The sequence below is a fragment of the Pterocles gutturalis genome, unplaced genomic scaffold (assembly GCF_000699245.1).
Source record: "Pterocles gutturalis isolate BGI_N339 unplaced genomic scaffold, ASM69924v1 scaffold2140, whole genome shotgun sequence".
Classification (NCBI taxonomy): domain Eukaryota; kingdom Metazoa; phylum Chordata; class Aves; order Pterocliformes; family Pteroclidae; genus Pterocles; species Pterocles gutturalis.
Genome location: NW_010140392.1, coordinates 1 through 26,780, shown reverse-complemented (window position 1 = coordinate 26,780; position 26,780 = coordinate 1). Strand labels below are relative to the sequence as shown.

The 26,780-nt window shown below is 44.2% G+C and overlaps 2 protein-coding genes across 2 annotated transcripts in view; one reads left to right on the top strand and one right to left on the bottom strand.

The window, feature by feature from the left end:
- The window catches only part of LOC104469197 (solute carrier family 23 member 1-like), a 21,033-nt gene extending 15,402 nt beyond the window's left edge, over positions 1 to 5,631 (top strand). Inside the window, exons 9-12 of the mRNA XM_010083621.1 lie at positions 2,818 to 2,982; positions 3,342 to 3,450; positions 4,486 to 4,581; positions 5,363 to 5,631. Of these exons, the coding sequence (XP_010081923.1) occupies positions 2,818 to 2,982; positions 3,342 to 3,450; positions 4,486 to 4,581; positions 5,363 to 5,631 (639 nt within the window). The remainder of the gene's footprint in view (positions 1 to 2,817; positions 2,983 to 3,341; positions 3,451 to 4,485; positions 4,582 to 5,362) is intronic.
- Positions 5,632 to 12,230: 6,599 nt separating this feature from the next.
- Positions 12,231 to 26,220, bottom strand: STRA8 (stimulated by retinoic acid 8; the record flags this gene model as incomplete). The annotated part of the gene is made up of 8 exons (XM_010083622.1): positions 12,231 to 12,305; positions 15,818 to 15,929; positions 17,644 to 17,720; positions 18,978 to 19,260; positions 22,343 to 22,495; positions 22,898 to 22,982; positions 24,486 to 24,561; positions 26,092 to 26,220. Coding segments are annotated over 8 exons (990 nt in total), but the record flags the coding sequence as incomplete, so codon positions are not given.
- Positions 26,221 to 26,780: the final 560 nt, after the last annotated feature.

Genomic DNA, 26,780 nt, shown 5'->3' with positions numbered 1-26,780 from the left:
AGGAGAGGAGAGGAGAGGAGAGGAGAGGAGAGGGAAAGAAGGGAAAGGGGAAGGGAAGGGAAGGGAAGGGAAGGGAAGGGAAGGGAAGGGAAGGGAAGGGAAGGGGAAAGGGAAAAAATATTTAATAGGCTTTCAAATTCCAGAATTTTTATAAACCAAGGATGGCAATCGCATGAATGGTAGACTATTTCTTTCGGATTATAGAATGTGGTGACAAAGATGTTTTTACCTCTCTGTGAAGTTTTGTGAGTCTCTTGAATAGCTTATTGCTCTTATGAGGTTCCAGAGATAGGCTTTACAGTCAGACCACAGATTTTCACTCAGCTTCACATCCAGGGGATGGGTACATCCAGCAGCTGGCTAGAGAACATTTTAAAATCATTGTCAAACAAGCAGTGCCACGTCAGCAGAGCTGTGAGTCAGTAAATAAATGCAGGATTTGGCTTATGGCTCCCACTTTCTAATATTGCTTATTTCACTGGATTTTATAAACCTCACTCACAATAACCATTTTTCACAGACTGAAGCGTTAGTATTTGCCTGAAGTGGCTGCTTCCAGAAGCCGGGGCTGTCTGGGTGTCTACATGGAGTCCAGTTTAGCTTGTCACCCCATGTACCTTGTCACTAAGAAATCTGTGCATACTGACCATATACCTGAGCCCTTTCTTCCCTGACATGTAGTTAGCTGTGTACATTGTATGTGTGGGATGTAGCACAATGGAGAAGTGCCCGGACTCATAATTATCAGATTACAGAACATGTTCTCTCCATGTACGTAAAGTCCTTCAGGTGGACATGCCATCCTTGCTGATTCAGGAGGGATGTTAGATCCCACCTCTGCTCACCCTGGTCACACTTAAGAGAGCAGAAAATTCAGTCTCATCTCAGTCAGCCTTAAATCAGTGTAAAGACTCTGGCTGGGATAGATGGGGATGCTGGGAGCACAAGGCAGATTTCATTTTGGTTTTTTACATGGGAAACATTTTTACATAACAAATGGAAATGCAAGGGACTTGCTTCCTCTGTATAAACAGAGGTGTCCAGCACCACCTGAAACATCTTTGGATATCTTGGATATCCACAATCCAGTTAAGGCAAAGGAGAAGCTACCAGAAGCTGCCAAGATGCAACACCTTAAATGGCACCAGGCACCTATGTTTAAGCTGCTTGACCAAGTTCAGCATGCCAGTACTGAGCTCTCATTTCCAAGAAAAGAAGAGGAGGATTTTAAGGAGAGGTAAAGACCTCAGAGTCACCATATAGATAGTAGGGAACTGTGAAGTTTCTTCAACCTTAAGAAAGAGAAATTATTTTCTTGTTTTCCTGACATAATTGAAACAACTCTAAACTAGAGGCTTTAGCAGCACATGTTCACAGTTGTGGTATCAGTGGGTTAGGTAATTTGCCTTTAAGGCCAACTCCATCTACTGGGTAATTCAACATTTTGGCAAATGAAGCATCTGAAGCTTCATTCTAATACCAGAACAAATTGATCTGTTGGCTTTTATTAAATTACAGTTTTGATGGTAGTGGTGTCCCAAGGTTTTAACCCAAGGAATATAAAAAGCTCACCTGAAGGCAATGCATGATTTTATTCTGAAACTCTCCACCAAATCTTTTCCATTTATCTTTCATAATCAAGTAAAACTTAAAATATTTTAAAGGGACACGTTTAAGAAATACTTATAAAGAGACACGACTAGTTACTGGGAATGTTTTTGTTGAAAGCATTCACAAAAAGCCCTTCCTTGAAATATGTGACATTCTTCATATATTTAAAGGGGGGGGGATTAAAATCTTTAATTGAATTATAGAATATTTCCAGAGGATTACAGAGTTTCCCTGCCTAAGACACGAATGTTGTAAATCTGAGAATGATTCTTTAAGCTGTCCAAGTTTTGGTGTGGCAAGGCATATCTTGAATGGAAAGTCTAATAAATATTGCTGCTTTTCTTTTTAGTTTCTATAATCTGTAAATGTCTCTTTCATCCCTTTGTTTGGCAGATACTCTTTTTCTTTCCTATTTTGCATGCTCTAACAGATCTGAATGAAAGGCATGGCTTGGTGCCTCATCCTGTCTTTACTGTAGTGCCCAAGAAAGAAAAGGCCACCCTGGCTCTTCCTAGAGCAAAAAAATTGGTTTTACCAAAGCTAGATGGGTGATGAGAGATGGTGGCAAACCAAGAGACTTCCTCACTTCTTGTTAGCCCTTTGTTGACCATAGGAAGGATATATCAGATCCCAGAGCTCAGGATCAAAGCAGCCAGCCTGGCCAGCTCTGCTCTCCCAAATGTTGGTCTCCAGGGAATGGAGGGCTCAGTATGGGACACCTCATTGACAGCCTTTTTTAGATGGCAATCCAAACCCTGGTGGAAGGACTGCCCCGTGAATTGACTGGGTGGGTGCAGCCCCAGACTATGGGCCTGTCAAGACATTCTAGGCTGGAGTGAGAGCAAAGCTGTGTGTGGGGATTATTGTGCTCTTAGTTTAAGAATAAACTTTTTGTTTAACAGCAAACTGTTAAAGTCCCAATAACAATAGGAAAGAGGATAACTTAAGTAAATAGGTGTGGATCCAGGATTGCTCTCAGAGTGCCTTTCATGATAAATATTTACCAGTCTGCAAACACAGGTGCCTCCTGTGCAGTGTGAGCATCCCAGCTCACCAGCGGCTGCATCTGAACTTGTGACTGAGCGTGCCATTGAGTGCTTTGGCCCACGGTGCAATCCCTGCCCAGCAGGCTGGCACTGAAGCCTGCCATCCCTTGCCTCTCTGTGCTGGTCTGTGCGTGACTGCCTCCTCTTCCTCTTGCCCCAGGTAGGGAGTCGAATGGTGATCATTGCTGGTGCCTGTGCCATGCTCCTGAGTGGCATCTTTGGGAAAGTCGGGGCGATGTTTGCCAGCATACCCACCCCTGTGATCGGAGGCATGTTCCTTGTGATGTTCGGAGTTATCACGGCAGTGGGGATTTCCAATTTGCAGGTAACAGCTGTGCAAGCACTGTTTCATCCCTAGGGAAGGGGATTTTGGTTTCAAGTCAGGTTCTTACCAGGCTGAGTCAGATATAACCATGCTGCAGCAAATTTGCATTGGCAATTTGCATTTGAGAATTTGCACTGGCAGTTCCTTGGGTGAAGGTGAGGGCATGTACCCAGAGGGGCTAGATCACAGAGGGCTCCCTGGTCAGGGCAGGGCTTGCTGGCACCCAGGGCAGCAGGATCACTAATGTCCCAGCAGCACCGGACTGCTGCCCAGGTGCACTCCTGCATGTCTCATGAACACAATGGTAATCCACAGTTTTGGGTAATTCCAAATGTAATGCATACAATTTCTCTGTGCAGTACACAGATATGAACTCCTCCAGAAACATCTTTATCTTTGGATTCTCTGTATTTGCTGGCCTCACGGTTCCCAACTGGGCAAGCAAAAATAGTACACTGCTGGAAACAGGTAAGAAATAACAGCAGAAGCATTTTCTGTAGCATGAAAGTGAGGCAAAGGCTGATCCAGAGAAACCTTTTAAAACACAGTTTTTCCTGGTAAAACCCTGAAAGCTGTGCTTTGACTGTTGCCCTTTGCTCTGATGTGCAGCTCTGGTGTGGAAATCTCTGCTCATCAGTGATTGCACCTCGCCAGATTTCTGTTGGGCTAAGGATTGCAGAGCTGTTCCTTGGGATGCATTGCTGGGATGGGACTTTGGGCAAGAGAATACTCCAGAACTGAATCCTAATCAAGACCCCAGTGAATGAAGCGTTCTTACATGCTCATACACAATAAAAGTTTGTGCTTCCAAAACGCAAGAGCAGACTCCTCTACTAAATTCCATCAAATTCACTTTATCAAAATTTCCAGTCCTCCAACAGTTATCCCTTCGTTGTGTCTCATGTGACTAATGTGTTTGTCACAAAGGCCGTAGTGTCCACTCTTAAGGTATATATGGCATGCTGGGTGGGCTGTTGTAAGAGCTGAGCCCACAAATCATATACTCTATAGATGGTCTATCAGATGCTGTATGTCACTGGGCCATTTTGCTCATGTCTATTAGTCCTCACAGACAAACATCACACCTGATTAACTCGTGGTGACATCCCATGCTAAATATACCTATATTTCTTTGGGAGATGAAGCTTGTGCTTTTGTAGAGAACTGCTTGGTGTTATGTTGTGGAGGTGCAGAACACGTTTGGAGTGGCTTTTTCTGGGACAGCGCTATGGTCTGCACTGTTAATAGGCTCTTAATGTCCTTATAAATCATCTCCTGCCCACTGGCAGCTGGGTCAGTGAATAACTATGCAGAATAAAACTGCAGGTCTGAAACTGGCAGTGAGATCAGTCTCCCTTGCATTGCCAAATCTTAAGCTCTGCATTGGAATTTGCAAGTCTTGTCTAAACAAGCATGCAGCTTGCAGCCTCTTTGCACAGGGTATGTTGCTGGTCAAACACGCGTCTCTCTGCACCACTATCCAAAGCTTTGTTTTTCTGATAGGAATCATCCAGCTGGACCAGGTGATCCAGGTGCTTCTCACCACTGGCATGTTTGTTGGCGGACTCCTGGGGTTTATCCTTGATAACACCATTCCAGGTAGGATTTGCTGAAATGAGCAAAGCTACTAGCTTGTGCCTGCCCTAGGGTGTGTTTCCTAGTATTTTCTGTCTTCATGACTACTGCTCTATGGGTAAGAGTTGTGCTACCAAACATGAAACATCATGTGAATGAAGTCCTCCCAGAGAGGGGAGAGGAATAGGATACATCACTGAAATGGTCTCTGATTGGAAAACAGCAGCTGATCAAAATCTGCCTAATTTTTCAGGAACAACCCAGTCTGAGGAAAAGGTTTATTTGTGAAAAATGTCTTTCAGGGAAAATGCCAGCCTAGAGCCATGTTGCTGGTTGAAGGGAGAGAGAAACAAAACTACAAGAAGTGGAAGCAGCCAGCTCATGCTTCCTTATGAGAGCTGTTAAAACTGAGGCTGAGCTGATGCTACAGCAGTGGAAAAGAGGGGGAAAGGCTGTTGACCCAAGATAGGATATAGCACCTGCAGCTGGCCCTGACAGACAGCAAAGAACCTCTATTTTCCTTGAGCCTGGGGAGGGATGGCATAAGAATAGGAGTGGAAACCCTATTTTCTGCCACAGAAAAAGAGCAGGAAGGACACCCTGTTAACCAGATTCTTTTACTGTCTCAGGCTCGTTAGTGAATTTTTGTGAAGGGCTTTAGAGCTAGAAAGGTTGAAGTGCAAAGGATCTATATGTTGTACTGGGTCTGCTGGGATTTGAGAAGTGGGTGTGAGGCACACAGGGTAGTCCTATGCTTGGAACACCCGCTGTTTTAAACACAATGATCTAATTTTTGCTGTTGCAGGAACACAGGAGGAGCGGGGGCTCCTGGCATGGAAGAACAGCCACAAGGGAGAGGCGGACAACTCCCAGCTCGTTTCCAAGGTTTATGATCTCCCATTTGGCATAGGCACCAAATACTGCGCTGTCTCTTGGTTTCGGTATCTCCCCGCTTGCCCCAAAAGACAACCTGGCGGCAAGAGAATGGATGAACTGAAGGCTGCTGGACAGGAAAGCAGTATTAAAGCAAGCTCAGAAAGAGACTCTGAGATAGGTGCTGATACAAGGATATAAGGACCCGGCCTGCAGATGAACTTGTCTCAGAAGCAGAGGTCTGAAAAGCGTGTCCGCAGCCCCCATCATTTGAACATGAGCTGGCAGCTGTTAGAGGCTGGAGCAGGAGAAGGATAATGGCTTTCTTTTCCCAGCTCTGCCCCCTGCACCACTGGTGACCTTGATGGCATAATTTTTCTTGTCTCTGGACCTGCCTGCCCACCTCTAGGAAGAACATAATACCGCTTTGGGGAACACCAAAGCCCAAGAAATGCCTGGGAAAGATGTTCAGTTTCCTTCCTTGCACTGAGCCTTGGGGACCCCAAGGAGCAGATGAAGCAGAGCTCTTCCTGTCCCCTGTCCTGGCTGCTCACAGGGCCACAAGAGAAGGCATCCCTGATGTGGGCCCTGTACCACTCTCCGGCATCCTTTGGGCTGAGGCTAATCCTCCCAACCTTAAAGATCTGTAATGGCTCTCCGCTTGTGGCTTAACCTCATACTGGCCAAGGGGAAGGAGTGGGCATTGCTAGGTCGTGATTAATCTCATTCCATATTACCATAATTTAAATTCAGTCAGACAAATGTTGTTTTAAGAGAAATGTCTAAGGTTAATGGGATGGATTGTCTTCTGAACATGCCTGTCCTACCTTAGACCACAAAGGAAGTCTTAGAGACCTTACTTAAGTTATTGATCAAACAGAAAAACCCAGCTTCACTGAAATGAATCCCACCTGGGGTGCTGGGAGCAGTCTCAGGGGAGCCAGCTTCCCCAGAGCACCAAACCCTACAAAGATGAGGGAATTATCCTCAAAGATTAAAGAGAAAACTCTTCTGCTCACAATCTGATGCATCCCTGCTGCTGCTATGTCCTGCAACCCCCCATCACCATACTGGTTTTGTCTGGTGTGGTGATTGTGCAGTGACAGCCACTTCCCTGGAAAACAGTTTGCAGATTCCTGCTCCTTTCCATTATCAGCAGAAACAGCCCTAACCTATATGGCCATATATAATGTGATTGCACGTGGTGTTGGTTGCCAGTGGTGTGTAATAACATGGTTGCTGTAGCGTAAGCTTGTGTTTCCTGCATTGAGATTTATACTTAGATATAAATAAAATGTACAGTGTAATGATATTTCTCAGGGTGATTGCCATAGGGAGTGGCAGGTAGTATTCAAAGAATCACAGAGTAATTAGGTTGGAAAGGACCTCTGGAGGTCATCTGGGCCAGCCCCTGCTCAGAACTGGTCTGGTTAGACCAGGGTGCAGAAGACTGCATCCAGTTGAGCTATGGATGGAGAGCCATCGCCTCTTTGGGCATCCTGTTCCAGTGTCTGACCACCCTCGTGGTGAAAAGCATTTTCTCTTGTATCTAACTGGAATTTATGATGCTTCACCTTGTATCTGCTGTCTCTTGCTGTGTCACTGTTACCTTCTGAGAAAAGCCTGACCCCAATCTTTTCTCTACCCCCCGCTGAACAGCTGAAGGCTGTGATATGATGCCTCCTTAGCCCTCCTGTCTCAAGCAAAAACCCAGGTGGTTTCAATGAAAAGCCTTGATTCCTCCTGCCTGTTCTTTAGTCCCATCCTGCAGCGGTAGCAGTATGTGGCTTGTTTTATTGGTAAGGGATATATTGGGGTTTTTTGCTTTGGGAGTGAATGAAGCCTGAATAGATCAATTGTGTGAGCACTGGGAATCCAAAAGGAGGAAACATTTTGGTATAAATAGTTTGCTGTTATGGGCAGGTTGGAGTCCCTCCATTGAAGATTGTAGTTGTTATGTCTTTGGGAGAAAAAATGCTTTGCACATTTAAGTACATCATCTGATTCCCCCTCTCCACCCCCCCATCACAGATTTTACAGAGATGACTAGCCCCAGGCATCTCAGCTCTGGTACCTTCTTCATCCTCCACAACCTTGACTATGTCTCTAAGCTCATTTAGAGCCAGCCTATGCTCCAAGGGGATCTAGCAGGCAAATCCATGGTTTGAACTCATCAGACCTCTGGAATTTACATGTGCTGTAGTGTCCTGTAGTGAAGCTGCCAGGCTGCTGCTGGCCAGATCCGGCACACACTGGAGGAGTGGTTCGGATGGGAACAGGATACACAGCTAATGAATGAGGCACTCAAGCCACACCAACAGGGTCAAAGCCTGCTGTACTCGTTAGCCTTCAGTGCTACGGTTGGGATCCCCACATGGAAAAAGTGGGGTGGGAAGCACAAATGGGTAACTCTCAGTGATTTTACTGGCTCTGTGCCAGCGCTGTGGAGGCTGCAGCTTTATCTTTTTGCTTCTCCTTGTAAGACATGTTAGGATGCTGCCAAGTGCCAGAGGTTTATATTTGCTTTAGCGCTGTTAAAAAAAAAAAAAAATTGTCACAGGTTTCCTATAAAAAACAGTTTTCAGCTGGCTTTTTTTTCCCCCATTGCTCATTTGTTGTGCTGTCCTCCTGCACTCCCACCTCCTGTGTCCCCATCTTGTATGTGGCTTGCAAGCTCCCTGCAGCAGAGCTGGGCCTGACTTCACAGTTCCTGGCATGAGGGGGCCTGAATCCCCAGCAGAGGCTCATTCATTTCCCTGGAGCATCCCTCAGCCCAGGAGGCGCAGACAGCTGTATAGGGGGTATGCTGGTCTGGGGCAGCTGTGTCTGCTGTTGCTAAGGCTTAGAGGCAGTTTTCAGAAGCTGTTTACATGCTTATTTCAAGCTTGGGCTCCTAAATGTCCTTTAAAATCCCCCCTTTGGTGTGTTTGTTATATATTTGTAAAATATCCTTTTATTTGCCTCAGGGGGACTCTTCCAAATTTGAAAATGAAGTAGGCAGGGGCTGGACTGCAGGGCCACCACTCCTCAGCTGCATGTGGCTGCTTGAGGTTTGGAAACAGCTTTGGCTTTGCACCACAGAGACACAGCTTCTGTTTATTTGCTACTTAATGAAAATAAATGAAAACCAAAGGATTCTCAAGTGTAAAACTGAACACTTGAGGGCTGTTCTTCCTGGAGAACAGCCAGCTACCTGCCAGCTGTATTATGCTTTCTGCTACTGGTGAGTCCTGAGTGTTGCAAGACTTACTGATTTCAGCCAGGCGTGGGGTCACCCTGCTTGCAGCTTTGCAGAGAGGCAGACAGACAATTAGGAAGTCCAGGCAGACGCTCCTGCTGTTCTGGATGAGGAGATCCAGCGATGGGTATTTGTTTGTACCTGGTTGCACTGGCTCTAGAACTGCTCATCAGTGGCTCATTTTCACAGCTTTCTCACAAGATGTGACCAGGGCAGTAGGTCATAAAGCAAGGGGCTGCCACGCTACAGCACAGCTGTAATTAACGTAACTGGTCCTGCTCTGCCCCGTTTAGCTTGGCTTGCCCAAACCCCTGCAACAGCCACACCTCCACTGCTGCGTTCACGTTTCCCACTACTCCCTCCCTGCTGCCTTTCTGCCTACAAACTCCTTCCCATCACCCTGCCCCAGTAGGCTGCTAGCCTACATTTTCCAGATATTTTTCATGAAAAGTTTCCATCAGACCAACCACTGAGCGCTGCACAAAGTGGTAGTATCAGCACACACATAGCAATAACGTGCTCAGGAATTAAGGCTGCTTCCCTGCCAAGGCAGAGCAGACCCCATGCATGCCAGGGCAGAAGAGCTATTGTCTGTGGTAGCATTGGCTCTGCAGGAGAGGAAACTGCCTTCCCATGTTACGCATGGGCCTGTGCTCTTGTAAACTAGGATCATGCAACAGGAGGAACCAAAGTGATGTGCTCTCCATCTTCTCCTTAATGCAGTAATACCTCTCACAAAGCCGCTTGCCACCTGTAGGAGTTACTATTTTCACATCATTACCTGAATACGCCTGTTGTTTCACATTGATGTTCACGCCGGTCTTAACCTAAAATCGTCCTGGTGAAGCATCAGAAGCTCTGACGTGTGATGATCAAGTGAATGCATCTACGTAGCGTATGGTGTCCATTAGAACTGTCTCCACTGGTAAGTGGCAGGGTTAAAGTAATTTGAAATTGAAATATTCTGCTGTTTGACTTGTGTTCTGTACTGTCCTTCAAAAGGTTGGGGGTGAAAGGCTGATAAGAAAAGGTTGTTAACCCTTGAACATTATCTACTCCCATGGCTGTCCTATGGTACATGCCAGTATTGCCAAGTTTGACCTCAGCTGATGCAGTAATTAAAATGGACATGGTGAAAGACTCATTAATGTAACAAAACTGACCAAAGATTGTGTGGCAAATGGAACTGGTGATGAGAGAAGCATGTAAGATTTCTACAGCTAAAAAGTTGTAGAAAAAGTAGCCTCAACACTGAGAAAAACTAACCTATTTCCCCCCAAAACTACACAATGGTAAGAAAACACAGGCAGAACACTTAATGCAAACACTTACTACTCTAGATATGTACATATGACTCTTGTTCTACCTAAAGGAAAGAATGATTTGACCTTGGATCCCCTGCAAAGTCTGTACATGTATTTCAACCAGCACACGTCCTAAAACCCAGACTGCCCAGGCGATGCGCCCACTTGGCATTTTAGAATGAGAGGGAAAGGAGGTGGAGGGAGAGCCAGCATTGCTTAGAGCCTCAAAGCAATGACAGCCCATACACATGAAGCACACTACAAAGGCCAGGGAAAGGCAAGGCTGCACCCTGGAGAACTCAGAGGGGCTCTTCAACCCAAACAGGATCTGCAGTCAGAAGCCCCCCCTACCCTCCCCCTGCATCCACTTCCAAACACAGCAGCCTGGCAAACACCCACCTGGGCAAGCTACCACAGCCTCAACCGCAGAGACAGAAGGTACTCTGGAAGAATTAGTCTCCCCTTGTACTTGTACAAGGCTCCACAGGTGTGTTTTGAAATACAGCTGCATGTATCATGTTTTTATGCACCAAGGCAGTCCTGGGCCACAGCCCAGCCCCCTTGGATTCAGCCTAAAAGCCCAGCTGCTGAAGACTAAAACCTGGGCATGCCAGCTTCAGTTTAGCTTTTAAAATAAAACTTTTGTCTTTCTGTTTGTGATGGCTGTTAGCATGACCTCAGCATAACCACTGCCAGAACACCACTTGTCTGAGTCTGCAAAGATCCTCTAATACAGCTCAGAGATATGAAGGATTTCACTCATCCTCACAGCATTTTTAATTCTGCGACACTACCTGAGGAGCACTACTCGTCAAAGAATGAGATGTGTCAGAATAGCACAGGGCTGCTCACTCAGCTTTACTGACTTTGCAAAAGTCAATTATCCAAAATGTATTATTGTGCCTGCACTTCTCTGGGCAATTTAGGAGTGGGTGGCCACAGCTGTTGTCCTCATAAAGAGATGGAAGTGCCTCATCTCATGTTCTGTGTGGAAATCCCTCTTTCCTTGTTAGCCCAAACTGAAAATTGTACAGGAAAAGTAATCACAGGCAGGGTACAGGGCACTTTGTGATTTTTGCAGGTTGCAGTTTGAGATGAAGTTCAACAAGGCCAAGTGCAAGGTCCTGCACATGGGTTGGAGCAATCCCAAGCACAAATACAGGTTGACTGGAGACTGGATTGAGAGCAGCCCTGAGGAGAAGGACTTGGGGGTGTTTGTTGACGAGAAGCTCAACATGACCCAGCAATGTGTGCCTGCAGCCCAGAAAGCCAACTGGATCCTGGGCTGCATCAAAAGAAGTGTGACCAGCAGATCGAGGAAGGTGATTCTGCCCCTCTACTCTGCTCCCATGAGACCCCACCTAGAGTACTGTGTCCAGCTCTGGGGTTCCCAACATAAGAAGGACATGGACCTGTTGGCGCGAGTTCGAAGGAGGGCCATGAAGATGGTCAGAGGGCTGGAGCACCTCCCATATGAGGCCCCACAAGACAAGCTGTTGTTGTGCAGCCTGGAGAAGAGAAAGCTCTAGGGAGACCTTCTAGCAGCCTTCCAGTAGCTGGAGGGGGACTACAAGAAAGCTGGAGAGGGACTTTTTACAAGGGCATGTAGTGACAGGACAAGGGGTAACGGTTTTAAGCTGAAAGAGGGTACATGTAGATTAGATTTAAGGAAGAAATTTTTCACTGTGAGGGTGTTGAGGCACTGGAACAGGTTGCCCAGGGAGGCTGTGGATGCCCCATCCCTGGAGCTGTTCAAGGCCAGGCTGGATGAGGCTTTGAGCAACCTGGTCAAGTGGGAGGTGTCCCTGCCCATGGCAGGGGGGTTGGAACTAGACGATATTCAAGGTCCCTTCCAACCCAAACCATTCCATGATTCTGTGATTGCATCCTGTAGGGGAGGTGCAGGCTCTCACTGATGTGAACTCCCTGCAGCTCTTCCACAGCTTGTGCTGGACAAGGTCACCTAATTGTGCATACCTCACTTTACTTGTGAAGTGAGGTTAAACATGAAAAACAATAGACAAAGAGTATTTCTTAAAGATTTTATAAATATTTAAAACCTGGAACTTTTGAAGGTATAAATTACTCAACTGGTATATCAAGAAGCACTGATGAGGGAATGGGAAGTCAACAGTAACAAACCACTTTGACACAGTATCTCCACACTCTGCTCAGAGAGGTGCTTCACTGAAAGAGGTGAAGTGTCTTCACATGCCTGGTGTACCAGGTGCTTGGCAAAATGTTAGCAGAGATACTATTTAGAAATCTTCATCATCGAAGGTCTCGGTGCACCTCAACATCACAGTCTCATAATCGAACTGAAGATCTTCTTCCTGAAAGCCACCCCAAAGTCAAGCAGGGTTAAAAAACACAAGAATTGATTGTGTTTCAAATATACAGCTAGTTGCTCAAGTGCTGGCATGTGTCAGATGAACCCTCCTTCCTCTCTGAATCAGCAACCAGCACTTGTCAAGTGCCTGAGGTGCTTGATGAAGAATGGCTCAAATGTTCAACCAATTTATTTTTAAAATCACAGGGTTCCACCCTGTGTCTATTTACATCATTTACACAGGTTTTACTGACCGTGGTAGCAAGCAGGTCACACAACAGGCTCTGAAGATATGAGAGCTTCCTTGAGCCTTTAACTTCTACTGACTTCAGGCTTTGCTGCTCTTTCAGGAACAGAAGGAAATGGTCTTCTCTTTCGCCAACTTACAGAGAATAAGTGGCTCTTCAGAAATCAAAGTCTAGGAGATGAAAGTGTTCATGCCTGCAGTCCATCTAGTCCGCCTTCTGCATTGATGCAAGACTCTTTAGGGCAAGACTGCTTTTAAAAATAGGTGCTATTTAAAAAAATGTATAGCTTAAGGAGCACTAAATCCCACTTGCTTGTCAAGTGACTCATCTAAAATCCATAATTTTAAAAGAAAGTGTGCCTTTGAAGATGTAAAGGTGTTCAGTGCTATTTAGAAAAAAAAAAAAAACCACACCACTGACTTGCATTTAGATACTGTAAAACCTTTGGACCTCAATCTAAATTAATTCTTTACTGCTAAGCATCTCTTATGATGTGACCTTAAGACACCAGCTCTTGAAAAATGATAGAATTGCTTAACTAATTTCATGCTCAGAAATATTTCTCTACCACACAGCTCAGTTCCCATGCTGCTGTTCTCACTTTTGTGTCACTGTCCTTTTAATAGCCCTCCCTTTCCTTGTCCAAATGATTTCCTCCTTCCTCTTATGCAAGTCTTTCTTAAGCATTTTATACCAGTGGGGTGCATGCTCTCAGCAGCCTTGAGAGCCAGGGCAGCGGCTCAAAAGGAGCTGCACTCAGTGGATTTGTGACTACGAAATGGTAAACATGCACAATCTGACAATAGTACTTTGTACCCAGACAATTAATCAGAAAAGGCATAACAGAGCACAGGCATGTAATGACCAGCAATAAAACCCATCATCTCATCAGCTCTGCAGATGAAATGAAAGAAGACCATAGGCTGCCCTTTGTATTTCAGTCAGGTGCACATAACATGCCTGCCCTTGGTACTGTACCTGCTACTCACCTCTGTATGTTCTATAAGGTGTGTACACAGTGCACCAGGACATCACTTTATCCTTGGGATAATTTATCCCAGCACTGCCCAAACTCCCGGGCTGGTGTAGCACCAGCACAGTTACTACATCAAGGGAAGGCGAATGGTCTGCAGAGGTTCAGTCACACCCATGAGGTAAGCAGGAAGGCCTCCTTTCCCTGTCAAGTCCAGGAGTCTCCAATGCTCTCAGCCTAATTTCTGGGGTAAGGTGTGTAGTCTATACTGAGCTCCCTGCTGCTGCCTGAGTTGGTGTGTTTCAAGCTAGCTGGAACATCTCCTAGCCCCACTCTGCAACTACTTCTGTAACTGCCTCAAACTGTTTGCTTTGAGATGGAGCTGAATTTCTACTCACAAAACAAAAAACTCCTGTCAGGTTTGGTTTTTTTTTTTTTTCTTCCCTCTTGGCAGGACTCTTTAGATGTGCTGTACTGCAGTTATCTAAACCAAAACAGACTGTGACCTTCGCATCATTAGTCTTCTCTAGCCTGGGTGATTTCTGCTCAAACTCCCTTTTTATTGTCTTATCGCAGACAACTCAAAGTTCCTGCATAAAAGAAGTGCATGCAGCCTTTTATTTCCTTTTGGATTCATAGAGCTCAGTCAACTGTCAATCTGCAGTACTTCAGCTTCTTTTGCTGCCTGTCTTCGCATCATTCCCATTCTCCTACTTTTATTTCAAATGTCCCTCTTCAAAGCTTGAAAGAGAGACACTACCTCTTCTCGTACCACCTCATCTGGAAGCTGTGAGATGGACTTGGGCTCACATACAACAATGCAGCATCAAGCAGAAGCACTAAATGGGACCACCCAATGCTGCCAGGCATGATGTTCACAAAAGAAATGTAAAACTGAAAAAAAAATCGCATCTTGCCTTAAGCTTTTCTTTCTTTTCTAGGCATGCTCAGTTCATGGTCATTTACATAAACATAGGAAGAGCTCTGCTTTTACAAAGAACATAGCCTGGACTCAGTGCCTGGTCTCTGACAACAGCCAGGAGCAGATGTTTAGACAAAAAGTGCAAGAATTATGCATACAGTGTGCTCTGTTCCACAATATATACTCCCACACTATGGCAAACAGTGCTGTGAGGACCTTCTAAGCTGGAAATTGTGTCTGGACCTCCATAATCATCAATGGATTGATGCCCCAGGAGCTAAATCTGGTAATTTGCATGTGCAAGTATTTTTTAATATATTATTTGTTCATGTCATTGAGTGCTTTCTAGTTCTTTTGATGTTAGACACAATGAATAATCATTCTGTGTACCAAATCCACACCATTTAGGATCAAAATTCTCTCACGGTAGCTCTCAGTTCTTTTTGCAGAAGAGCCCTACTCTAGTACCTCCTGTTTAATGCCTTTTGCTGCACTTGCTCCCATTCTCTGCACCACCTCTAGTGCTACTGTCTCTGTGAGATGAGGGAAGCAAACAGCACCCAGCAGTCACTATGTGATACATTCAGAGAGTGGCGCTACACTGGTTTCTGCTTTGTTTTCTATCCCAATTACCCCTAATCACAAACACTCTATTTCTTCCAAAGGAGCATCTACTCCAGTAAAACAGAGACTGGGTGGAAGCTAGGCATTAGAAAACAGTAAAACAGTGGCTACTGTGGATGTACAATTGAGACTGGGCCCAAACAAACATGGTCTGGCTGAGGGATATCTCTGTTTTGGTCCTCCACCCACATGCAAGCTCTTGGCAGGAGGGCACAAAGGGGAGGAAGAACACTGCAACCACAATGTCTTCTGTCTCAGAGAACCTGCAACAGTAGGCTGAGGTTAAGAAGCAGCTCAGCAGCTGTTCAGCAGCTCTTTCAAGAACACAAATATCCTACTCCTAAGGCCTGCCAGGGGAGAGCTCAGGGTAGGGAACCTGGCACCCAGCCAAGCAGAAGGTGGTCCCACTGAGCTCAGAATGAAGCGGCTGGCGGCTAGTGGAGAACTGCAAAGTGAGCTTTGCCTGCTCAGATTAGATCACTCAAGCTTTTCCACAAGGAACTTTCATGCAAGCAATAAAAAAATTCCTCATGTCATTTGCCATTTTGAATAATATTCTAAGCAATAACGACTCCTCACACTTTGCCTCTCACAAAAGCAATCCTACTGCTTTTGGAATGACACATCTGAAGTGATGAACCCCAAGTTCTTATTTGTAATGATTATGGACAACATGATCAGAAGCACAGAAAACAGAAATCCCTTTCTGACATTGCTCCATCTATAAGGAATCCTTTCACAAATCTTACCTGGCAAAACTGTGTATTAGCAAAGAAGAGGCTTTTTAGGAAGTCAGTGATCTGCAGATAGAGTCTGTGGTGATCCTCTGGATTGTCAGAAGTGCAGCTTGCAAATGCCAAACTGAAAATGGAACCAGATACATTTAATTTCCTGTTCCTTCATTTCTCCTCCTACTTACTTTTTCTCCTCCACATTTTACTTATAAATTTAAAAAGATTTAAATTGTTTTCAAGATGATTCTGATATCATAGACAATAGCCAAGCAAGACAAGGAGGAACAGAGGTGAATGTATTGATGAAATATTGTCTAACAAATGCAAGGAAGATATGTAAGAACAGAGAACAGCAATACAAGAAACCAGGATCACAAGAAAGAGATGTGCTGACATGTGACAGCTATAGTAACACTGTTTTGGGGAAAAATATCTATCCACTGTAACAGAGAGCAACAATGGTTATTTAGTAGTGTATTTGGTAGGGTTGTTCAGAGGAACAGTTTTGACTCCTTTCGTAAAGTCTTTTGAGTGAATGCAGTAACATGTGGTCATGAAATGACATATTAGCTATCACTGGCAGGTTTGTACTCAGCTAACAGGTAACTTTGGCAAAAAGATAAGATATTCATTCTGGACCTCACCTCTATATTCTCCCTGGGATTTTACAAAGTTTTTAATGCCCCTGTCCAGAATTACAAGGCACAGAGTGATAGGGAAGGAAGGGAACAGGATAAATGCTGCCTACTGAAATACTAATCTAATTTGGGACCAAAAACAGGTTGCAAAGATTATGGCAATACATTTCAGTATTAAGGAATACTTAATCTTATTTTAAAATCAAGCAGCAATTGTGACCTAATAAATGTTATTTAATGGATACATATTTATTAAGCTTTATTATGTATTCAAGTATATTCTGATCAACAGCCAAAACAACCTTATTTCCATTCACTCTGTTCTGGAAGTGCAAAGTGGAATGGTGGTGCAAAAGAGAAAGAGATTCACACTAAAGAACGCTGTAAATATGGAAAAATAAGTAGAAAACAGGATTTAAAAAACAGATTAAAAACACTCTTTGCAGAAAGAAACAATCCTAATGAAGACTAAGTAGCAAGAATGCATAAAAGATGAGTCAGAATGTGATTTTCCTCGAGGAAAACAACCCTCTTCTTTCTTTGGTCTACTGGGAAAAAATCAAAGACAGTGCCAGCTTTGTATTTGATATGTTCTCTTTTAGGTAACTCATCGGACCGGCAGAGCAAAGAGATGTTATTATATAATAGGCCTTGTGTTCCTTTGCTGTTAATGTTCAGGTCAACCACACTTTAGCTTGATCACCTCCTTGTGACTGAATTAGGGTACTTGAAAAAGGTGAGGGAGACAATGTTAAAAAAATGATCACTGTTCTCTCATTAAATGAGAACACAGTTTACGATTAGCTGACTTATCCAGGGAATGCCTTATGGTCCTCCTAACCTGGTTTAGTGAGAGAAAGAAAAGGAAAACATTATAAATACTGTGAAAGATGGAAAACTATGCAGAGTGGTGAAGAAAATCAGAAGGACCCCATTTATCCTGAAGTGACAGGGTGCTCTTAATAAGTGGTTCTTACTGATTCTGCCATAAATGCCTATTAATCATTTCACTTTTGCACCTTAAGAGACAGTGTTATTGTGAACACAATTGCTAGAGGCTGCTATTCTAACCATTTACTAAACATTAGGCACAAAAAAAGGAAGCTAGGCTATTGCCTTACTCCACAGCAAACTTGCCGTGGAGTATTGACAGTGAGCTATTAACTTACCCTGTCTAGCAAAACAGGTGAGTTTGTAATTTACCTCTGGCTAGACATTCCCTGAGTCTTGCTTCTGTCAAGGAAACCAGCAGCAACATCAAATGCATCTTCAAACATTACCTATCAGAGAAAACACTTTGGATGTCAAAATATCCAGCCACCCAAAAGTTTTACCTAGGGCATAATTTTTAATAATTAAGTCTTTAAAAGCATGATGTTCTTTCTTTCCATTTAACAGTTATGTTTATGGCTAGAGTAAACCAAGAGGGTTTTATGGAGACAGGAATAATAAGGAATGACTATATTTCATGACTAGGAACACAAGGTTAGTCCACTCCCTTAGGCCTGTGCTTCAACCTCTAGGAATTAGACTTAACATCTCAAAAAAAAATCAGTAAAAAACCATTAATTGTATCAGTGCTTTAGAGACTTGACTGTGGACTGCTGCTTATGGCTGGGGTCCCCCCCAGCCAGTCTCCCCAAATCTGATTCTAGTGTGCAACCTGGCTTACAAAGGAGTTTGGATGCTCCCCATGACAGACAGAGATTAGTTCACTCTGCCCTAATGCAGTTCACACATTTTCTATGCAAGAAAGTACTGCACATGCAACATCCCCATGACATTTCCTAAGGAGGTCAGCAATATGAATTGTGTCCTGAGACTCAAAAAGAACATGTTATTGCAATTACTTATATGCTAAAGGTGGACACCTGTCCCTCCCTTGCAGCTATTAAAATTACACATATGGCTTTGAGCAGCTAGTTGCTTTTAAGTAATCAGCGCTCCAGGAACAGTTTACAAAGAGTTGTCTATTATTTCACCTCTTTTTAACAAATCCCCTGGTCTACTCAGTCACTGACTTCTTGGCTCTGCAGAGATGCACGGTACAGGCAGTCATTAGCCCTGTGCCACTGGAACTGGTCTACAAATACTTTCTCTTTGCTACTAAGTGCTTTGATAAAAAACCCACCCAACCCAAAAGACAACAGGGCTTGGCAAACTGGATATTCCTTCTGGATTTAGCTCATCTGTGCTGCCTGGAGAGTTTGCAGAGTACAGTAACTGTATAATTCGTATTCTTGCTCCCTCCCCCTGGAAGAAGTTAGAGCAAATTTAACTGTTACTTAGCACAGAAGCTCTACAGGTTGGTGGAGACTAGCACTGCACTCCTATAGTTTGCTGTGTATCTTCCTAAGAGAGAATCTGGTGCAGACATTTACTCAAAGTCAGCTTATTGTGTCCACTTACACATTCAAGTGGTCTTGGGAAAGCTTAATTGCAACTCCTGTATGTTTCAAATTAAAAGCTGCAGACACAATTAGCAACTGAAGGCTTGGAGTTTCAGAGGTGGATGATGTGTGTTACTGAGCACTTACTTCCTCTGGTGTGGAGTCTGAGGAACCACTGGCTTCCTCACTGTTACCTTGGCTGTCCCTCACACTACCTTCAGTGCACGCAGGCTCTTGGCAAGCAGCCTTAGGATCCATGAGGAAATCTCTCTGGCTATAGTAGTGCAAGATGCTTTCTCTCCTTTCTTCAGAAAGCTCTTGCCAGAGGTGGGAAATGGCCGTGGAGACCTCAGGAAGAGGTACCTCCTCAGTGCAAACAATTCCATGCTCTATCAGCAGGTCCACTGTGTGCTTATAAAAACACAGGTATCTGCAATAAAAGGAAAGGGAGCATCTCTTAAGAGCAGGCTACAAGGCAGCCATCTACTGTAAACCAGCAGGAGACTGGGGAGTAGCTCTGATTCAGAAGTACTTTACTGACTCCCCCTTCTAAGACTTCATACAATTACTGAAGGTTGCCCAACACTGTTTGAAGATTTCAGCAACTCTGCTCTGCCGAGATTTCATCTGTGACAGGCAGGCTCCAGCCGCAGCCTCAGCAGGACTGCCTCACAACAGAAGCTCCAGGCGCTGCAGGCTGTACTTGTTGCACAGGCAAACCTCATTTTGGCATTCAGTAATTTTTGAGTTACTTGCCTTTGTATCCTGAGGCTTTGACACTGTAAGTCACTTTTTATACTTCTACTGGCATTGCACTACACTTGAAAGCCTTGGCTGAGGTAATATCCTGATGTATTAGGTACTATACATGGAGACAGAAAGAGACTATTCCAGGCCTGGATGCTCTGATTTAAATGAGCGTGGGAGCTCAATTTCCACCATTTTGCATCTGAGGAAATGCATCCCTAAGACTGACCTCTCTGCAGTCTGTAGTGACACTGGCAATTGAACATAAATGTTGTAATTTCAACCTGGTGAATAATCTCAGAACAAGCCTGCTTCTTCTGTTAGCACTGTAATGTCTGTTTTGGAAAGCAGTACAAAAGGTTATTTTACATTTATTAAATGCTTAGAGCTTCTCAGATGAAAAAAATAAGATTGAAGGAGTACAAACCCAGAGTTCTATAAACAGCAGTCTTTGTTACTAAGTTTGGGCTCAAAATGATTCCTTGGAAAATGTCCCAAATGAGCACATTTCCTGATTAACTGAACAACATTCCATGAGAAAATAACTCAAAAGAGTTCACTTTTTTTAAAAAATACCTATTCCAGCAAACCAATATTGAAAATTTTAAGATAATTCTGCAAGCAAGCCAAACATGTTTACTCTCCAGTTAACATACTCTGGAGTATTTTCCACCATTGCTGGAAACAAAATACCAGGAGGGGAATAAGTGTTCTTATATAAGGTATTGTGCTCATCAAGGATTCTGAATGTCCAGCTCCAAACGAAGGATCTGGAGTTTCTCAAACAAAAGAATATGAATTCAAAAGAATGAATCATTAGACTGCTTTGATAAAGAAATTAAGCTTGAACCATGCCTCAGCTATTTCCTTCCCAGCTGAAAGGAGACAACCACGTTTTGCACTGGACAGAGTACTGTATACTCCTACCATTGTAGCTCCTGCTGCTCAACATGGAAACAAAACCTAGTCCTTTTAAGCTCAAAGCATTTCTGATGCTGCCCAAATAATGTGATTAGATGATCACCAAAAGGCTGTTATTTTCTTTGCTGAAGAGTCCCTATTGTTTTATGCCTGTTTTAAAAGATCAGTTTTTGAGAAGAATCAGTTATGAACCAACTGCAGTCTGCCATAACACTGTAGGGTAAGTGCTAGAGTCCACACAGTACAGGCGCTGGTCTACCTTGCCAGTGAAGAAGGGGAAAGTCAGGTGTTTATGGCTCTGTTGTGCAGCCTTTGATGAAATAGAGCTTACTTCCTCCAGAAAACCTTGATTCAGCACATTTCAAGGTCTTGTAAGTGATACCTTACTACAGCCACCTCCAATTCTCACAGGAGCAAAAGCAGGAACAGTAGCAGGAGGCTGGTGCCACCTGCTGGCATGCCTGCAGTGTCATTTTGATGAAAAACTCAATAATCCAAGAGAATTTTATAAATAAGCACCAGTTCAAAGCAAAAGAAAAGGAACTGCAGAAGTTTTTGTTTATGGTGGTGATCCTGTGGAAGAGGATGCCAGCTGCAGCTGTGGATTCTCCTGCAATGCATGTTTTGAACTGTGGAATGGTCAGGGTGGAATTGACTTTGCTTGATGGTATAGGATAGATCAGACATCCATCTGTTTCTCAAATCTCAGTTAAATGACTAGTCACCCTTTTGGAAAAGCATCCATGACCTGTAAGTACTTCCTAGTGCTGTCTGACAGCAAGGGGAAGAATGTGACGAATAAAATGTACTCAGTCTTAAGATACCAATAACTTTGAAAAAAACCAGTAATTTTACCATACAACTCCAGATTAAAATACATGGCCCACTGACATGAGAACAGTGGCCTTTAATTTTTAGGCCCTGCATCAGGCACTTAGGAGCTGAGGGAGATACAGACTTGCACCCACTAGCTGTAAGTGTAATGCTTATGTTCCCCTCCTCCCTCCTTGTGTTGCAGACATTTTGAGGAGTGCTTTCTGGTATCTTCCAGATGACCACTATTCTGCAGCCCTCAGGCTAAGGACTACATTATCTTCCCTGATCCCATCCAGCCTTATCATGCTATGATCCCACAAAAGAAGTACTCCAAGCCGACAGGAGCTGAGGGTCTATTTCTGAAAGGGGCAACAGTGCTCAAGCTCCTCATAACAATGCCATTAGAGGCAGGATGAACATCACTGTAGGAGAAAGTATCTGCCTGCTCTGGTTCCTGCCCCCCCCAGAACACGTACAGCTAGACTCTTGAGAATTTCATCTTGTGCAGCAACTCCTCTATTCCTAAAATCTAGCCCCACTGCAGGGATACAAATTGATAGCGGTACTGATACCACCAACACACAGGGACATGCACCTGCATGAATAATTCTGCATGAATAACCTCCTGTTCCACCTGAGCTTGCCTGTTAAACCACTGCTGTTAGCAGGTATGTTGCATCTTACTCTGCAAGCCACCTGGACAGCAGTAATGCATGGCCACACATGGACTGACACACTTGAAATAAATTTTTTTCTCTTTCTTGAGGATGGGTGGAAAATCCTCAGAGATTTTACAAGGCTTGCAGAGCTGGGGGCTGCTATAGTACTGGGAGTCCATTCACATGCAAGTTACAGGGATGGGACCTGGGAGGTGCTCAGCTTCATCACCAGCAGGGTCAAAGCTGCTGGCACAAGGCTTCTGCAAGGCAGATACAGGCTCCAGCAGGGCTGCATAAACTGCAGCAACTGGATGCACAGCATCAATGCAAACAAATTTAAAAAATGAAGGCAACAGGGGGTGCACCTACCGTTCAAATTCCACCACATCCAGGGATGAAGTGTCTGGAGACTGAAAAAATTCTGTCTTCCCATCCTCTTCCATTGTTTGTTTTTCACATTCTTGCATCAAATACCAGACAGTAGAGTCATTCTCACTCACAGGTTCCGAGGCTGATGCAGTGCTGGAAAGAACACACATGAAAAAAAAGCCACATGAACAACTTAACTGGATTAATAAGGCCCTTGTCATGGTCACTCCAGAGTCCAGGACCATTCTTCCCAAGCCAGCTTTCTCCTTCCCCTTTTGCTTTGCAGGTAAATGAGAATTCCTTGGTGGAGATGAGCTACACAGAAGGGAAAGGAAATATGAGCACTGACTGTAAATAAGACCAACAACATGCACAGAGTGTCTGTGCACTGTACAGGAGGATTACAAGGGTCCAGGTGAAATCTCTTCATCTTTTCCTCACAATGAAAGGCCTTAGCTTGGAAATTCAGTAACAATGACAAAGAGGTTCAGAAATGCTGGGATGGAAGCAAGTACAAAGTATCATCATCTTTCTTTGATTGGTATAAGCCCTTACCTGTGATTGCTGAAGTGCCTCTTGACATATTCCTCCCTGACTTCCTCCAAGCTGGATGGGTTCCCATCCTCCAGGCTGAAGGACTCTGTCGTCAGCAGAAAGGTTACTGTCACATCAGTGGCACTTTTGGCTTCCCTCTCACCTTCAGCCCCAATCAAATAGAATAATTTCAATAACTGGTTCTTTATGAGCCAGAGCATTTCGTTAGGCAAAAATGATGTGAAAGGAGAAACTTCTGCCTCTCCTACAGTGTAACTCCTACAGAGTTTTTGATCATTGAGGAACATAGAATCAATGCCTTCTTCCTAACATTGGTCTGACAGAACTGATCCTGAAAACAACAAGCAAACCAAAGTCCAGGCAAGCACCAGTCAACACAGTTATTTTGTGATTGCCATATAATAAGCAAATTACATGTAAAAACCCCTGACAACCGACCCATGATTCACAAGCAGTACGCATATATGAAAGTAAATACAAGGGGAAGTTTACCTCCAAACTCTGCTCAGCCAGCCTTGCTACTTGTGATATCTTAAGTTTTACTCTGTCAAATTATTTCTTCTACCTATGACTGACTTTTAGGGGTTATCCAAGGATGTGGGTTGAGGCGATTGCTCATTTTAAGCACTGTGATTTTTAATTTATGCGAATTACTGGAGGTGCAAGTTGCATGAATAGCAATGGTTTTTTTCTAGCTGACAGCAATTTGGACACTTGAAGGGACACAGAAATACATCCAAAGTCTCTATCGCATCAGCCCCTGGTCCTGCTTGCTACCCCTGGAGGCAGTGGCCAGCATCAGTAAACAGAAGCAAGGTTGGTGAGGGCATGAAGCCCCGCAGCGGGACCTGCCTCAACTGCTGACAGCACACACTAGACCCGTGTGACACATGGTGTCGCAGGTGAAAACAGAGAAGTGCATGAGGACGACCCGCCAAGCTGAAAGAAAACAAAACCGCCACATCTCTCTTACCCATTTCTATCAGAGTAAATCCTTAACTAGAGGTTTCTATTTCCTGTACTAGGAAATCCTCAACAGCTTCTCTGTCCTTCTCCTTTACCTCACACCAGAGCTTGCTGTTCTGAAGTTTAAGCTCTGGCTGTGTGTGACTTGCAATGCTAGGTGCTTGTGATGGCTGCAACTTGCGCTGCACCCTGTCACTGCAGCCGGGAGGAGCACACGTGCTCCTGCAGCCTCTTGGTGGGAGCCCGAGCATGCAGCCTGGGGACCCACACCAGCCCCACACCTGCTGGGGGTGAATCGTCAGCAGGATGACAAAAGGCACTCTGCCTGAACTGCCTGCTGCTGTGGGATAGCGGGAATTACTTGTTTCTTTCCTTCACCTAGGCTGGGGAGGGGGTAGGAACGACTGAGAGCCAGAGGGGTATTTCTGAGGTGCAGTGCTCTGTGAGCAATAAGTAAGGGATAAGACTTTTGCTCTATCCCTTACTTATTGCTACAACTAAAGCCACAGTTGGCTCTAATGCTTTAATAGGCTCAGCTGCATACCTATCTGTCTCTACTTAAAAAATAAATAAAAAAACAAGTCCAGGCACTCTGTCCAAGGCAAATACTTGCATACAGTACCTTTCATCTTCAGCAAAGAACCCAAGGTTTGCTCCAGCTTCTGGATAGATTTCTTAGCCTTACGCAAAACCTGATACTAAACATAAGACAAAATCAGAACTGAATGCTCTCTGCTCTGACTGGATTAATGTTTTAACATGCCTTGGTTGTTTTCTTCACTTCTGCTTCATTTTGACCTTCAGTTATCTCGATGTCTCTGTGAAAACAACTGTTGGTTTTGTTTCACCAGATACACTTAACCATAGGAAAAGGGGAAAGAACTAATACCAGAGCAAACTTAAATATAGAATATAAATGTTTGAGTATATATTATGCAATACATACACATAACACCCAGTCACATAGACATTTGCTACTTAACTCTGATCTTCTTTCGTCAGCAACTGGTCTTGTTTGAATCGTTCTCTTCTTGGACTATGTCCAGAAATACCATGCTGTGAAGTCTTGTTGGATGTCTACCAACTTCAGGCATAAGACTTTACTAATAATTTCCCATGAGAATTTTGCTAGGAGAAGCCTTTGCCATGTTCTGCTCTCAGCTACACTGATGTAAACTGGAATAACTTTGGTGCTGCACATCATTCCTTCACCATTTATAGCAAGCATAACTGAGAACATATGCCCAATGCATTTAAACATACACATCTCAAAAATATTTCAAGATTTATGCAATCAGTGAGACCACCCATGGTCACTTTAGACAGGACATCTACCTTGCAGAGCTTTCACTGGATATTTTAGCCAGAAACAAAGCACAAAAGATGCTGAACTTCCTTGGCCCCCAAAAGTCACACAAGGGGCACATGATACTATGAAAAAAGCAATTTTAAGAATTGGTAGGTGAAGACAGTCCCCTCAGACTAGACAAAACAAGTATCTGTTTAGTCTTGGCTTCTGCGATCATGGTGACTTCAGCTTAACTTGCATCTTGTTCAGAACATGGCAAACTAAACTCTTACCTTGGACTGCATGAGAGGTATGAGGCTCAGCAGGCCCTTTACAGGGACAATTTCTGTCCTAAACAGTCATTATGCTCTCCATTTTACAAACTGGAAAACTAAAAGTAATTAATCTAACTAAATGAACTGGTGGCAGAACTGAGGATAAAAGGACTCTTTATGCTTATTCCTCTGCCTTGAGCATGGCAATATCCATCTTTCCAGTAGCATTTTGGGTTAATTTAATCTTTATAAACAATTTTATTTTTATTAAATAGTTTCTTAGTTTAGTAGAGACCAATAAACAGTACTGGTGGTGGTTTTTTTCCTGACTTATTTTTCCAGAGTGTCTTGAAGACAGAGTACACCTCATAAGGCTCCCTCCCCTATAACTTCTTCTGTCCCTAAACAGCTGCAAAAAACTGTAAGAAAAGTGCAGATAAGGCACATGATAAACCCATGACCCAGAGACTACAAAGTAAACAATTTGCTTACACTCAGCTGGCAGCTTTGAAGTAAAAGAGACCCAGGAAAGCTGTGCCCAGTGAAATTACACACACACGGGCACCGGTAAAGATACAGTGGTCATCCTAATAAACCTGGCTAAATTTAAACCTACCCACATATGTTAGATAGCAATGCATAGAGAAATAGTCCCTGCTCCGCACCTTTGAGGCCGAGTTGTCTGACTGGGATAAAACAGCTTCCCGCAGGCCGCTGAAGAGTTGTGCCAGCGCAGCCCGGTGGCGTGCCTGTGACAAGCGCCGCTTTGCCACACGGGGTTCTACCTCCTGCAGCTGTGTCAGGGGACTGGGACTCACTCTGGCATGTTGCTTACTACAGTTTCCAGCTGCCTCCATCAAAAGCTGCAATACAACATTTATTTATACCGAGTAAATATATAAGTGAAGAAATCTTACAGCCTCTGTAGTGGACAGACAAAAAAAAAAAGTAAAGTTCAGGGTGACTGACAAGAATACTCCAGCTCATTTTTCCACAGGAAACTACGGAGTTTGGAATTGCCTCTTTGCCTGAGGGATGCCACCTGCAAACTCTGACCAAAAACTGACCTACCACTGCTGATATCCTGCATGGCATGAAACACAGCTGGGACAACCCTCCCGCCTCCTGCACCCTTCCCTGCAGTGATCTGACGCTCTGTTTCCATGGGCCATCCAGGCCTCGGCTTCACGAAGGGCTGAGACTCCTCAGCTCCCCCCGACATTACTAAAAGCCAGATTTCTTCACAGCACCACCATTTTTTTTTCCCGGTTAACTGTGACACTGGCGTAGGCAAAGACACTACACATACACATGCAGGAGAGAGCCAGACCCACGCGCGGCCAGGCCCGCTGCA